Consider the following 14,746-nt stretch of genomic DNA (forward strand, 5'->3'; position numbering starts at 1 on the left):
GTAGGGGCCCAAAGCCCTTACCACTTTTACTCACCCAAATAAAACTCCCAAAGTGTTTATATATTTGTTAAATGTGCACCACTTTTGAAATTTCAAATTTCTTAATCAATAATCAAAATCATTTTCAATCCATTAAAGATTTCTAGTGTCGAAACCCGGTATATGCTGGAATTTTGGAACACAATATCTGACATTAGTATTACATATAAGACTATTATAATGCAAACTTGAGAACTTTTTACAAGGTATTAGTATTACATATAACAATATCTTGCAAACTTGAGAATTTGTCAGAAGTACTTCTATAACACGAAGCATTGGGAAATTAGAAATTTCCAAACATTTTCACACTACTCGTATGCTTTCAAGGGCTCTTAAAACTTATGGGTCCGGTTTTATGAAACCACCATGGTAGTCAAGAGGTTATAGTGATAAGACGGGAAAACCATTTAATCATTGAAGGGGGTTCCTCTAATGGTATCAAATGGTGTTTAGACTCCCATCCTCGAAGTGGGCTGCTAATTAAATGGAGATTAGACCTATGTGAGGGGGAAACAAGTGCTTTTCACTAATTAACAGGGATAAATTCTTTAGCGGATGGGCTAGCCAAAAGTGTTACTTTGTTGTAACCTTTTCTTTTTCTTTTCCTTTCCGTTTGTTTTCTTTCTTTTAGTTTCTCAGGTATTATGAGCCTGATTATACTTCCGTTTCATTTTCTCAAATGAAATCTCCGTTAACTGTGTCCAAAAAAAAAAAAATTGATAAAACGGAAAAACCATGACATTTTGAGAATGGGACATGTAATCAAGATCCTTAAATGGACAGTCCACGACCAACAGATGCTGATAGAGATGTCAAGATGGAGGATTATTGGGGCTCAAAATCCTACGTTCTTTTCTTTCATGTTGCATATCCAAGTTTAAAGGGTGGTTTTGTATGTTTTAAGTCCTCAATCCACCTCCAAGATGAGTTTTTGATATGCGGTTGTAAAATCGACTCGGCCAAGGTACTAGGGACCTGGCTGAGGCGATTTATTCGGGGGAGTCCGAGTAACTCACATGAGTCCAGCTCACTTTTCTTTTTCTAAAGAAAAGAGTGGTTATATATACAAGAACGGGCGTGGTGGTTATTGTGCCTTGTATAAAAGGTGCTCTTTACAAAGTAAAAAATTTATATAAGGTTGCAACCTTATAATGTAGAGCTAAGAATGCACATAAAAAAACCATCAGAAGAGGTAGTTTTAATGTTGAAAAACCCTTTGATTGATAATCTCTCTCAACATCGAGATGTATGACGACAAAGAAAAAAAAGATTTTGTCTCAAAAATAGTGCATTTTACAACATATTATCTATCTACACCGTCCATTTTCAAGATTTTTATTTATTTATAGATCTACTTGATTTTAACCATTTTTGAAATTTAAAATTTTATAATTAGATATAAAAATAGATTTTGAGATAATCCTAAGAATATTTTACATCAAAATTATATACCATGATAAAATTTGAAGGTACACCTTACCTCTACAGCTACGGATGCAAATGTAGGCCAACTGCACCCTTTTATAAAAAAAGTTTGAGGTTGAGCTAACCAATAAGGTCTTTTAACGTATCTGATATGAGTCTGCGTTAATAATACACTTAAAATTTAAAACAATTATGTACAACTAACTAGCCCAAAAATTGCCTTGCCTAGGACCCGAGACCTAGTTACTCGGCCAAGTCCGATTTGCCTCAGCCTAATTTTTAAACTCTGGGGAGGACATTTAGCCATCGAGCGAAGAGCTAATGTCGTGTGAGTGATTAAAAATTTGAGTAGCAGAATGTGCTCTGTTGATAAAAATTACTTGCATCTGCTGATACCCGTTTTCCTCTGCCGGTACTCAAATATGTAATATTCTTGGACGCGAATTGAGCTTCCTCTTAGGAACTGGCAGTAAATTGTGATCATCTGGACATTTCAAATATGTGAACTGTGAAGATATGTAATTTTGATTATAATTGCTCCAAGGATGTGGAGTATGAAGACGAGTACATTTGATTAGAATTGCTCCAAAGACAAATGTTTGGCAGGCCGGGCCCGCTAAAATCCCTGGATCCCCCTTGACCCAAAAATTTCGGTATCTATCCTCTTGCCCTCCAATATCAAGATCATAAATGAAAATTGGACTCGGAGCCCTCAAATTACTTAGCTTGAGTGCTATCTGAACCCCTGTTTTGCAGTCTATTTCAACAAATCCTAAATTGCTTAGATTTGGACTCTTTTCAGACCTTCAAAACCACATTTTCCGGGCAGAGAAATATTCACATGTGTTCAAAAGTATTTGGGGGTCCCATGGAAACCATAGAATTTTAGGTGGGCCACACTATTTTAGTGCGGCCGGCATCGCATCAATGTCGGACTCTGGCACTCCTCCTCTAGTAACTAAATCCTAAGCATACTCAACACTAAATCCTAAGCATACTCACAAAGCAACCATGGATGACAAAAAAGCATAAGGAAACCATGTTGGAATCTCTCTTTCCTTTTCGCATCAATTTGTTTACCACCTGAAGTTGAGTCTGGTGAGGTATCCATGGTACAAAAGGAAGACACTCTTAGAACTTCAATCCTTCCTACTTCAATCCAGCAAATCTTTGCCCTGCAGATAATGTAGATTTGATGGAAGGGTCTCAATTCATCCAACAATTCAGTTTCTAGAGATCTTGCTTGAGTTCGTTTGGCCATGTTTTCTGCCGTTTTTTATTGGTCTATCTTAGTAAACATCGTTGCGCTCTGATGTGTCGAGCTTTTTCAGAACAAAAAACTTGGTCATTTGGATACAAACTTTTCCTAAAATTTTGGTCTCTGTTACCTGTCTCTCTCCACAAGTACTGAGTGATATTCCACAATTCCCACGAGATAGTATCAAATGTGAATTTGACAGGAACCATTCCTTATAGATGCTGCAATTGATAATTTCATCTTGGAATTGCAATGCCATCTTCCCTCTAGAAATACTGTTAATATTAGGAGTGGTCATTAGTCATGCTTTCTTGAAATCCCTCCTGCACACACATTTAGGCAATCAACTGAACATTGAATCTTATGGACACTGCAATGACAAATTTACCAAGAAACAATAAGCAAATACATGAGTAATATACAAATATATGCAATAAATGAGAACTCCATCAACATGGATACATTGTTTGTATGACATGTCCAAGCACTCCAACCACTGCTAGCCACATTATCTTGTTCTTATCAAAATTCCATAAATGATTTTCACATATTGATACAAATATGAACAAATGAACCTCAGCAATACCTCTAACACACTTTCTATACTGTTCTTGATATTTTAATACATTCACTTCATAAGGCACAAATTCAAGTTTCTTCATACATTTGCGTAGATAGAAGTCAATTTTACATCCAAAAATCGTGCATACCTCATCTGATATCTCATTCCCAGCTCTGATTCAGAGTTGGCAGATCCATGCACACTGACTAAACAAAGAATAATGACCATATTGATAAATTCTTTTCAGTAATTACCATATGAAAACAGCAAGTGGCCCTGAATCTGGAGGCTTCAAACTTCGAAATTCAGAAGCTACATTAGAAGCCTGATATCTTCTGTAATCCTTTCAGGACGTTCAATCTTTGTTATTGTTTTCCATCATCTGTCAAGGACTCTTTGAACGAGAGGACAAAGAACGTGGATCTGAAGCAATAAGCTCTCTGTAATCCTTGCGAATGCTCCATAAGATCTCAGCACACCTCCTCATGCTTGGTCGTGAATGTCTACTTGGAGCTAAGCATTGAAAAGCAAGCTCAAGAATCTTTTCTAGTGCCAAATTAGCTGCTGGAGTTCGCCGTAATCTTGGGTCCAATGTTAAAATAGCTTCACCTTCTGTGAATTTCCTCATTGCCTGCAAATATTGCCTAAGAAAGTAAGCTTCTCCTAGAAGATTATGTATTCTATTACACGGAAATGCTTACATTCTACTAAGATATATAATAATCCAATGTCGCATACTGTAATCTCCAGAGGGCATCCATCACTAATTCCTGATGACGGATTGTGGCTATTAATCACCACCTTCTGTCAGAAGGAACGGATGGATGATGGTCCATTAGATTATCACATGTCCTACTCCATTGGAACGTGGTATACTAATTTCCTTGTCCTTTTCTCTGAAACGCATGTATAAAAAAGCATATGAATGGAGTACAGAAAGGATTGCTAGTGACTCGGTGACCAAATTTAGCTTATAGCTGAAAGTTTTTACAAAATTGTAGTTGTAAAGGCCGAAAATGGTGTTACAATAATGAAGGTTTTAATCTTTGAGGATGAACATGGCATAGATGCCACCAAAATAAGGGCACATGTTCATTTAGATGATCTATTACAAGTCCAATAAGGAGATGTGAATGCATGTGTCATTTGCTTTTGCACATTTACTGATAGATGATCAGGTGCAATAGGACAAAATCGCAAGAATTAAACACGACCATGTAAATCTCACAGACATTGTAATGCAATTACTGCATAGATTCACCATTTTCCCTTGAAATATGAACTATGTTTTAGTTTAAGATGAATACCCTCAGAGGACAGAAATATTGATTTTGTGGTGATATATTCAAGGTTCAGTAAGTAACAAAACTGACTCATGAAAGGAAGACTAAGCCAGGTGCGAGCACCCACCCATCTTGTCGTAACCCGTTCTTTGAGTTCCCTTTTGGCTTCAATCGGGCGCCTTCCCGTAATTATCTCTACCAACAATACACCAAACGAGAAGACATCACTCTTCTCTGTGAGCTGATAAGTCTTGAGATATTCAGGATCTAAGTAACCTGCAGTTCCTTTGACTTGTGTGGAGACATGGGTAGCACCATCATCATTTGAAGCTAAGCGAGCAAATCCAAAGTCAGCAACTTTTGCTCGAAAATTTTCAGTGAGGAGAATGTTTGAAGATTTAATGTCTCTGTGGATGATAGGACGATCTGCATAGGCACCAGCCCATGGTAGCATTGTAAGTAACATGCTCATATAGATGACAATTTTCAAATGCTGTAAGAAATGTTTCCTATGTAAGAGGTAAGGGGGGGGGGGGGGGAATAAAAAATCTGAGTCAACATATTTCAGAATTATAAGCTCTAGATATGCACCAATTTTGATCATCATGAATGCAAATTAGTTGAACATATAAGCCCGGTAATTTAAACACTTAGGTTGTTGATATCCAGAATATTCTCTAAACTATGTCAGGAAATCTCAAAGCAAATCTGAAACACCAGTCCTAAGAGTTGGAATGACATTAGGAAACCATTCAGGTTGATAATCTCCTAGCACGTACTTGAGAACAGGCTCTAGGTAGAGGTGGCTCGCGTGGCAGGTGCCACAATGTGATGTCTAGAGTTCCATTCTCACCAGGTCCCAAGATCATTCATTAAAAAAATAAAAAATAGCCCTCTCAGAACATACTTTCTCAAAGAGAAAAGCCATGCAAGTGTTATCATTATTCAATATTTCATAAGATAAACAATTTAATAAATAGAGAAAGAGAGAGAGAGGTTGTTGGACAGAGAGAATAGAGAGAGAGGCAGTCAAAACACTTTCCAGCCTGCTAATGGATAACCAAGCCACCAGACCAAAATTAAGCAGGCATTGAAGTTGGGGAGTGCATTAGGATGCATTCAATTTTTTATTTGCTAAAATTATCTAAATTGGGATCGCATTCAGTTAACAAGAATGTTGGTGCAATTCAAATTTCCTAGCTCTGATGCATAAAAAGTATGTAAAATCAACTTACTTTATAATAGCCAAATGACCACACCTTGTAGATGCTTTTGTAGAATACCTAAGATGATACCACTAATATGATAATGTCCTTTAGACAGCCTTAGACATGCCACACACATGCACACATACACACAAAGTTTGAATCTATTATGGAAAAATGTGAAATTCCAGACATATTGATTTCATGAACTACTCAGTTCATTGAATTAGCAAGTTCTTTGGTTTAGAGGCCTCTTATTGGGGTAAATTTTATTTGATTTTAATGCATTATAACTTCAAGGAAATGAGAAGATAACCATGAAACTGATACAGGCTTATTATCAACAGCTCACCTTATACACCTCCCCTCTCAGCCAGGAAAAGAATCCTTTTCCATTATTATTCATAGCAGAAGTAGTTGATGCTTGCTGACTGAACTTGCATCATAGTCCCAACACATTCACTTCTTGTACAACAACTAGTAATTAGCATATATAAGTGTTTTTCACATAAAAAATGATGGCAAACATTTCACCTTATAAAAATTATAATTATTAAGGGAAAATATCATGAAAATGGTGTGGTCAAATCAACCAATTTATCAACAAAGTGGTTACCTTAATAAGATCATATTATTCCAGTACCTCCTCAACTCTTTGTCAAAAATGCCAATTGGTCTAGGGTTTTGGTAATTTGCTCAGATTTAAGTGCCCGAGCTAAATGATGTAAATACCTTCTTGTTCTGAGTTCCAAATCCATAATAGATTTTTGCACTAAAATCTCCTGTTTCCGCCTTAGAACACAGAATAAGTAGGGGTATTTACAACTTTTAGCACAATTCGGTGGCCGAAACCAAGGAACGAAACTTACCCTGCTTGTGGTTCCAAACTTGGATCATGTGTTTTTTCATTAAAACCTCTACTTAGGGTTTGGAATATGCAATAAGTGGGGGTAATTAGGCCCCACATGTGTTTTAGGTCAAACTACCAAAATCTGCTGCTTTTTTAGGATTCCAAATCTAGAATACAGGCATTTTGGGCTTTTCTTAAACAAAATAGCAGAGGAGGTATTTGGGTGAAATGATTTTCTTTCAACTAACCACTTTGTAGATATATTGCTTGATTTGACCACCTTAGTAAAATTTATTTAGGTGATTTCATCATTTCAATGATAGTTTTCCTTTTATAAGTGCTGAAGAACACTTGCATGTATGCACTATTGTTGGGATATGATGTAACCTTCCAAACATTATATCGACAATGCCTTCCTTTACGAGTATAAGAATCAGCTACAAGCATATCGTGGGCTTGCCATTTGATATTCCATCCTTCCGATCGACAAGGTGCAAATTCTAGTACACTAAATGAGTATAGGTTAAGGAACCAATGAGATATATTATTTTTGCAGGTTCACTTAACAGAGGGTCGAGGACTTCTTTGCCACAGGACAATACTTGGGGAATAGAAGCAAGCTCATCAGCAAATGCTCTAGGCATGTTACTACCAGCTATATTGCTCCCGATATTTAGTAAGAGTTAACAGGATGTCTCTTAAATGACATAGACAAGGACTCAGTGACAGACACTTTTGATTGTTATTTCTTAATGGGGTTAGCAGAAATAAGGCGGCGACCGCTTAAACCATTATGTTCACTAATAGCACCATCCTATCAAATAAGAAAAAAGTTAGAACTAACAACTGCCTCATATTTTAGTTAAATCATACTCAGAACCTACTAAACATTTTTATCTGAATACCACAGAACCCAAATACACTCAATAGACAAAGGGAACTTTTCTCATTTAATGCATTTATGGTTTTTGAAAATACGTACACACTGATTACATGCGAGACTGGTATTTGTCAGAAGGAGTTTGGAGAAATTCCTTGTTGATTATTATTTTCTACCAAGGCAACTTGGCACAGGAAATGGAATTCAACCAGCCCTAAAATATTTCAATTAACTCTTTGCTCAAACTTCGAGAATAGACTCATTCATTGCAAACTTTGATGTAAAATTGTTGTAGGTATCATAGTTGTTGGAAACGCTTGGGAACCCGAATCATTTTAAGAACCAGAATCGAGAAATCGCGGCGAGCTAGAAGATTCCTGTCTTAGGAATCGTTGTCCGTACTATAGGAATTGCAAGAATGAGATTCCTAGTTTTTGAGAATCGTGTTTCGACCAAAATAAATCCAAGTTTCATCCACCTATGGAATCGAGATTCCGTCCTCCTTGGAATCGAGATTATCATCCCCTTGGAATCGACACTCCAGGATTCAAGATGTTTTACTATGCGGAATCGAGTTTCCGACATCTATGGAATCAAGTTTCTGACATATGTGGAACATAGATATGTTGTTGTTTCGAATCGTGATTCTAACATATTTGCAATCAAGTTTTTAAAGTATATAAATCAAAGATCCATACCAGTTTGAGATCGAGATTTACAATAATATGGACTATGGAATGCGTTTGACGATCCCTACCGGGAATCAAGATTTCATTTTTACGGAGAAGAAGCCACAAGCACATCTTGAGCCTCATCAACTTTAGAACCTATATTGGATATCATTTATTAGAAGGTTTCCCGAATTTTAAAGTGATTGTGTTGACTATTGAACTTATGGTCATTATATACAAAAGACAAATATTCCTAAATAGTGATTTCACTTCATTATTATAAAGACAAAATAGGATTATGTCTATGCCATGGTTTTACTTTTAATTGTATGTGTTGTATTTACCAATTATATTTTAAATTTAAAGTAAAGGCCATCCCGGGTGGCACAAGTAAAATAATGAAACCCTGCAACCACCAGAAGGCATTCGAAGGAAGATTTCTACTCCAATTGACATGGAATCAAGATTTAATCCTCGCTATAGATATTGGTGCAAAGAAAAGAAAAAAGAAATATTAAAGATGGGGATAAGTATCCAAGTTTTTGAACACACACCAGTATACATATGAAGATATGTGACTGCATGAGCCACATCAATGGCAATATCCAACCGAGCAGCAAGATCTAACGTATCACCATTGACACCTGCAACATAACACCAGTAAAGCCATTGTTTTCTCTCTCTTTTCCTTTGATGAAGAGGACTTAGCACAATTTAACATCACAAGCGACAAATTAATCAAAAGAAAGAAAAGGAAATTTTCTTTAAATAATCCATAAATCTATAGAAAAAAAAAGGGTTAGATTTGAGAGGAGAGAATGATATAAATGCCTTTATACGAGACACAGAGCCAAATGGTATGATATTTGTATCTTTCTGTTTTCCACCCATAAATTTCCTGTGTGCCTAGAATCTCCAGAGACAACAAGGATAAGAACAATAATATCTACCATTACAACCACCACAATCCCTCAAGGTTCACAATTTTTAGATTTCAGAACTGTTTCAGCCAGATGAGAATCTAAAGTTTGCAATCTCAGTCGCGACCTGGGAGTGTCCAAATTTGGGAAGTTTTTATCTTTGCAATGCAGACATAATACTTCATGAACATAGCATCCAATTTCAGTACACCTGAATTTTCAGTCGAATTAAAACTGATTAGGGAAAATATCATTTATGGGTTTGAAACACTGTACAAAATCATTTAAGAGGTCCAATTATCCTAATAAACATTTTAGAAGTTGCTTTTTTATTTTCATTTCACCTCGGTACCTTCTAAAAAATGTTAAAAAGTTTCCTAAATGGCTTTGGTTAGGGTTGGGAAGGATGAAATATTAGGGGCATTTCAATAATTTGATCCCAAAGTTGCTCTAGCTGAATGACAAAAATACCCGTGCTTGTTCATGATTACAAATAAGGAACACATTGTTCAAGATTCTTAATGAAGAATAATTAGTGCTATTTATGTCATTTGGTACATGCAAGAATTTGACTGCCATATGACAAAAATACTCCTAATTGTTCCTCATTACTGACACTATATAATGTGTTTCCTATTCTAACTTTGAACAAGCATAAGTATTTTCATCATTAGGTTCAGGGCTCTTAGGAGTCAAATTCTTGAAAGGCCTCTAATCGTTCGGGCTTCCCAATCCTGAACAAAGGCAATTTGAAAAATTTTATTTTTATTTTTTAAGGAGGTACTTATGTGAAATGAAAATAAAAAAATTAACCTTTCACATGTTAATTGAGATCATTTGGCCCCATAATGATTTTGTAAGAGGTTTCAAACCTTTAATGATATTTTCCTACCTGATTATGTCTAGAGTTGGATTAAAATAACGCAATCAACTGTCAGCCCGGCCCAAACTGGTTGGCTTCAATAGGAATAGTGGTCATGACAAAAAAAATAGGGAAGTCAGGAATTAGTTATCTCTATCGCAAAAAGAAGATAAAAGAAAACTAAAGCCAAGCTAACGAAAAACACAAATACACACCGCAACTAGAATGGAGATGTTTCATTAAGTGCTTACCATCCAAATGCTCTCGAAGTGTTCCATTGGGGACGTACTCCACAACCACAATCCTTTCATCTCCATGCTCCAAATATCCTAGAAACTTAACCAGATTCAAGTGCTCAACACAGGCAAGAGTCCGGATCTCACTCTGAAACTCTACAGTTAAATGCTTATCATGCATATTCTGAAAAAAAGCAAAGAACCCATTATAATTTTCTCCATTTCCCCTCTAAAACTCAATTAAACCACCCAAATTGACACAGTTAAAACAACCCGCATTATATTTTTCCACTTTGTTTCTTAAACAGAACCACACCCAACTCCAGTTCAGATTTACAGAGTTCAAGTCACAACCAACACCCATGCTCTAAGAAAAAACTAGCACTATATTTCTCTATAATTTCTCTACAAAGGACTGTGTAATCAAGCACAAATTCCAAAATTTCCATGAGTACAGTTCAAAGGTGGTAATTCTCATTGAAAAATAATGAAATTTCAAGTGAAATGTGCACTTCACCTTCTTTGCACGCTTAATGGCAACAACAGTTCCATCATGGATCCTTCCTTTGTAAACAGTCCCGAACCCACCCTGTCCTATCTTGAAAGACGGCGAGAAGTTTCTAGTGGCTTTGTATATCTCATCGATGCTAAATTTCATGCTTCCAGGTTGTGTCTCAGTAGAATTATATGAATTAGAGTATATTGCCTTTCTTGATCGTGATCTTTCACTAACACCTGAAGTCCTTGATGAAACTATGAAGGAAAATGACATAACCAAAATATAAAACAAGTTAAGCGGAGATTACCATTCAAATGAAATGAAGAAATAAGAGATAGCGGCCACATCTGGCCAAAGGAAGGTGAGTAGTGACCAAAATGACAAGAATTGGAATTGCAGTTTAATGGCGAGCCTAAGTTCGGGTTAAATGGACCAAAACTGGTGTTGCTATAGCAGCTGAAATATCTGAAAAAGTACCAAACTTGGATCTGCCTTTTTTACCCATTTTCTCGATTTTTCTTCAAAGTATAAAAGAATAGGAAGAAATCTCCATGCTTTTGGGCAGATTTCAATCAAAATTTGGTTCAAATCCATCATATTTGGATTGCAAATCAAACAGAAATAATTTCTCTGAAAGGCATTAATAAAGAATATGACATCGATCAAGGAAAATCAATCAATAATTTCCTAATTGTAAAGAAAAAGACTTCAAGCAAAACATTCTGATGCCACAGAGCATTACGGGAATAAATTAAACCGCAATTAAAACACCAATGCACCAGCAATTATATAAATAAATTATAGAAAAACTCAAAAGAATTCAGTGTATCACCACAATTCCTCTCCTTTCAGTGATACAAACCTCTCTCTCTCCATCACAAGGCCTCAACATTTGACCTCTCATCCCATCAAAACAAAGAGCATTCCTTTCATTTTTGAGTAAAATGAAGAAAATATTGAATCAAAAACTTACCAGAAGGCGCTTTAAGATCATCAAAACTCTCATCAACTGAGGACGATTTACTGCTCGTGCTCCCGGAAAAACATGAGCTCACAGCACCGGAAAAAATCCCGGCCACAATTTTCATCGGATTCCGCCCACTGGAATCCGAATTCCGGCAAATGGGGGACGGTGCATAGCCGGGATTCAACGAGGACTCACGGCTATGAATAGGGGTGGTCCGGCCGCTGGATTTCACACTTCGGCCGGAAGGCGTTACCGGACGGCTCATTTCCGGCCAAAAGTGGCGGACTCCAGTCAACAGTGATGGCGTAATTGGCCGCGTAATGGGATTATTTTAGAGAGAGAAAATTCGAACTGAGACTTAGACTCGGAAATTCATTTGGTTATGGAGTAAAGAGAGTTGGTGTCTGATTGCTTGTGTCAGAAGATTAAGTCAACAGAACTCAGATATTTTTATTTATGATGAAGTTAACCCTTGGGAAATAGAGAAATTACGTAGAAGCCCTACCAGTTTGAAATTACCAAAGAGTTCTCCAACATTTATCTTTTGTGACTATTCTAGACCTTAGTCCTTAGGGAGTATGTATTGTACACGACTTGTGTGTGGAAAACAATTTGATTGTCACAGAAGTGTTTTGTGGTTCTTGTCTTTTTCGACCGGATGAAATACGATCCAACGACTGATAATAGTGATCAGATAAAATTGAATGAATGTGAATTCAAGTGCTACTAGAATCATACTAGGATTGCTCGCACATCGATTCTGATCCACTTGATCTGAATTGGGTTCCAATTCGGGGTCAAGTGATTAATACAAGGGAAATATTTCTACATTTCCCCTATAACATAGAATATGTTTCCCCTACCATCTAATCATTCTTCTATGCTTCCTTCACTATCCAGCCATTCAATTGTGATCAAAAGAACCAATTATTGTTTGATTTTAGATCCGATGTTTCAAAGTAATTTATTTTTAGTTTTTTTATACAAATTGTATAAATATAAAATTTAGAAAGTGCCCAGATTTTCATTGGGGTGCAATATTTTTTCAATAAAATATAATAACCAAAATACATATTGAAAATTTTAAGAGTATTTTGGTCATTTTATTTTATTGAAAATATTGTTTTTATATTTTTCGTTAGTACTGAGGATTGAAGGTCCAAAATTTGATGTCAAAATAGTTCATATAAAAAATTAAAAATAAAATAGTGTAGAGATTTGAAATTATGATTGCGACAATCTAACCTCTCCATTCAAAATGGATAATTAGGTAAAGGGAAATATATAACGTCTATGTTGTAGAGAAAGCATAAAAAGTTTCTCAAAAAAAAAATCAAAATCCAAATCGGTGATTTTGAAGATCCTCAAGCCTATGTGACCTCTAAACGGGTTCTGCATTTGAATTGGCGAATTTCAGTTGGTCGATTCTGATTGGTACACGAGTTGTGTACGGTATGCTTTCTCTTTCTTGAAATGCCTCGACTTATCTTTTGGATAGTTTTGCCAAAAGGAAAATCCCATGGTTCGCGCCTGTTGGTTTTAAAAGGGACCGGCTCATCTGGACCGTCATTTCAAACTGTGGGGGCGAATTTGGACGGTCCAGACTGTTCGACCCATAAAGTAAGCCTTTACGAGGTACCAAGCCTGTTGGGTTTAAAATAGGCCGCCTCATCTGGACCGTCATTTCAGACTGTGGGGGGAATCTGGACGGTCCAGATTGTTAGACTCATAAAGTAAGCCTTTTCGAAGTTCTAACAACCATTTGCACAGGGATGAATGATGAGATTGATATGTCCTTTTAACAATGTTGGCTTTGTGATTTGATGAAGGAATAAGTGTATATAAGGTGTCAACCTTATACTATATGAGTACGGCACTTAAAAAACCCTCTAGAAAAGTATGCTTAAAAACCTCAAATGGAAGGTTGTTTTTACACTTAAAAACCCTCAAATGGATCATCCCGTACTTTGAGATTTATATATAAGGAAAAAGAGGATTTTTAATTTTAAAAATAGTTTTGACACGATATTTGGACCGTCTTTTTTCAGGATTTTTAAGTGTTTATAGATCTGTTTGACCGTCACCATTTGTGAAACTTTAAATTTCATAATTAGGGACAACAATATATTCTCATATCATTGCAAGGCTTTGTGGCACTGAAACTGCACTTTCGACATAGATTTGAGGTGTACCATACTTCAATAGTATAAAGTTGTCTCCTTATACAAACCTCACCCTTGGATGAATATTCTTCTCTCGTTGAACTTAGTTCACTTGACCAGGTTTATGGGACCATTTTATGCGACCTTTTCTCAATGGCCCCACTATTAAATATGTAGTTAATTTACTCACTTTCTCTCTCATCAAATATAACTTGTTTGCTCTCTCTCTCTTTGCTCTCTCTCATCAAATATAAGGATGGCCAGCGATGTATCATACGTCAGTAGCAGTGAACATGACGGCAAGGCCAGGTAGGCCAATATTCTTTCTTGCTGGGTCCTTTATCGGTATTTTAAGTGACACATTCTCTCTCACGTTGCTTTCTCTCTCATCAAATATGACATATTCTCTCTCTTTTTGCTCTCTCTCTCATCAAATATGACATTCTCTCTCTTTGCTCTCTCTCTCATCGAATATGCTCTCTCTAGAACGATGAGTGTTGGCCTTAGTCTTATTGCGCTACTTATGTTAGCATACTCGGCTCTTTGTTAATGGGTCGGTAGACTCTATTCATTCAAGGAAATAATTCAAACCTAACAATAGCATTAGTTACCTTAATCACAATTGTCATTATCATGATATTATTGTTATTAGAATTTTATCAGAAATTCAATATATTGAAACATTAGTCTTTTTTATAATTCATAGAATCACAATTGTCATTGTCTTGATATTATTATTATTATTAGAATCACAAATGTTTACTTTTTTTATAGTTTACAAATGGGTATACATTCCCATTTAAAAAGAAAAAATGTTTTGATAGGGCTGCAGCCACATAAAATAAGTAAAGCCTCACCAAAAATTGTAATTCAGGCGTCATAAGACTTTCAAATTGATCATCTTGGCCTTGACTATGTTAGAAT

The 14,746-nt window shown here is 36.1% G+C and overlaps 1 protein-coding gene across 3 annotated transcripts; it reads right to left on the reverse strand.

Annotated features, from left to right (window-relative positions):
* Positions 1–1,537: 1,537 nt before the first annotated feature.
* CRCK2 (calmodulin-binding receptor-like cytoplasmic kinase 2) lies at positions 1,538–12,214 on the reverse strand. 3 transcript variants are annotated; one of them, XR_966789.3, is made up of 7 exons: positions 11,667–12,214; positions 10,712–10,947; positions 10,210–10,378; positions 8,731–8,820; positions 4,698–4,996; positions 3,542–3,918; positions 1,538–3,048 (listed from the first exon to the last, which is right to left on the reverse strand). XR_966789.3 is itself a non-coding variant. In XM_006827465.4 (6 exons), the coding sequence occupies exons 1-6, from the start codon at positions 11,923–11,925 to the stop codon at positions 3,673–3,675; spliced, it is 1,299 nt and encodes a 432-aa protein (XP_006827528.1). In that variant the 5' UTR covers positions 11,926–12,214; the 3' UTR covers positions 3,136–3,672. The 3 variants fall into 3 exon arrangements, 2 of the variants coding, with proteins under 2 accessions (XP_006827528.1, XP_088728570.1); XM_006827465.4 differs by lacking the exon at positions 1,538–3,048 and having other exon boundaries at positions 3,136–3,918; XM_088872444.1 differs by lacking the exons at positions 1,538–3,048; positions 3,542–3,918; positions 4,698–4,996; positions 8,731–8,820 and adding an exon at positions 8,998–10,053 and having other exon boundaries at positions 11,667–12,212.
* Between the last annotated feature and the right edge of the window lie 2,532 nt (positions 12,215–14,746).

Source organism: Amborella trichopoda, chromosome 7 (assembly GCF_054954075.1).
Source record: "Amborella trichopoda isolate Santa Cruz 75 chromosome 7, AtrichopodaSantaCruz75HAP2 v2.0, whole genome shotgun sequence".
Classification (NCBI taxonomy): Eukaryota; Viridiplantae; Streptophyta; class Magnoliopsida; order Amborellales; family Amborellaceae; genus Amborella; species Amborella trichopoda.

Bases quoted from the DNA above. Each gene is read 5' to 3' on its own strand.
- CRCK2 (XM_006827465.4), bottom strand. From the start codon at position 11,925: ATGAGCCGTCCGGTAACGCCTTCCGGCCGAAGTGTGAAATCCAGCGGC. The intron at 4,997-8,730 runs GTGTGTGTTCAA...GTGCCTATGCAG, and splicing joins ATATCTTCATATGTATACTG to ATCGTCCTATCATCCACAGA. The intron at 3,919-4,697 runs GTGGGTGCTCGC...CAATATTTGCAG, and splicing joins AACGGGTTACGACAAGATGG to GCAATGAGGAAATTCACAGA.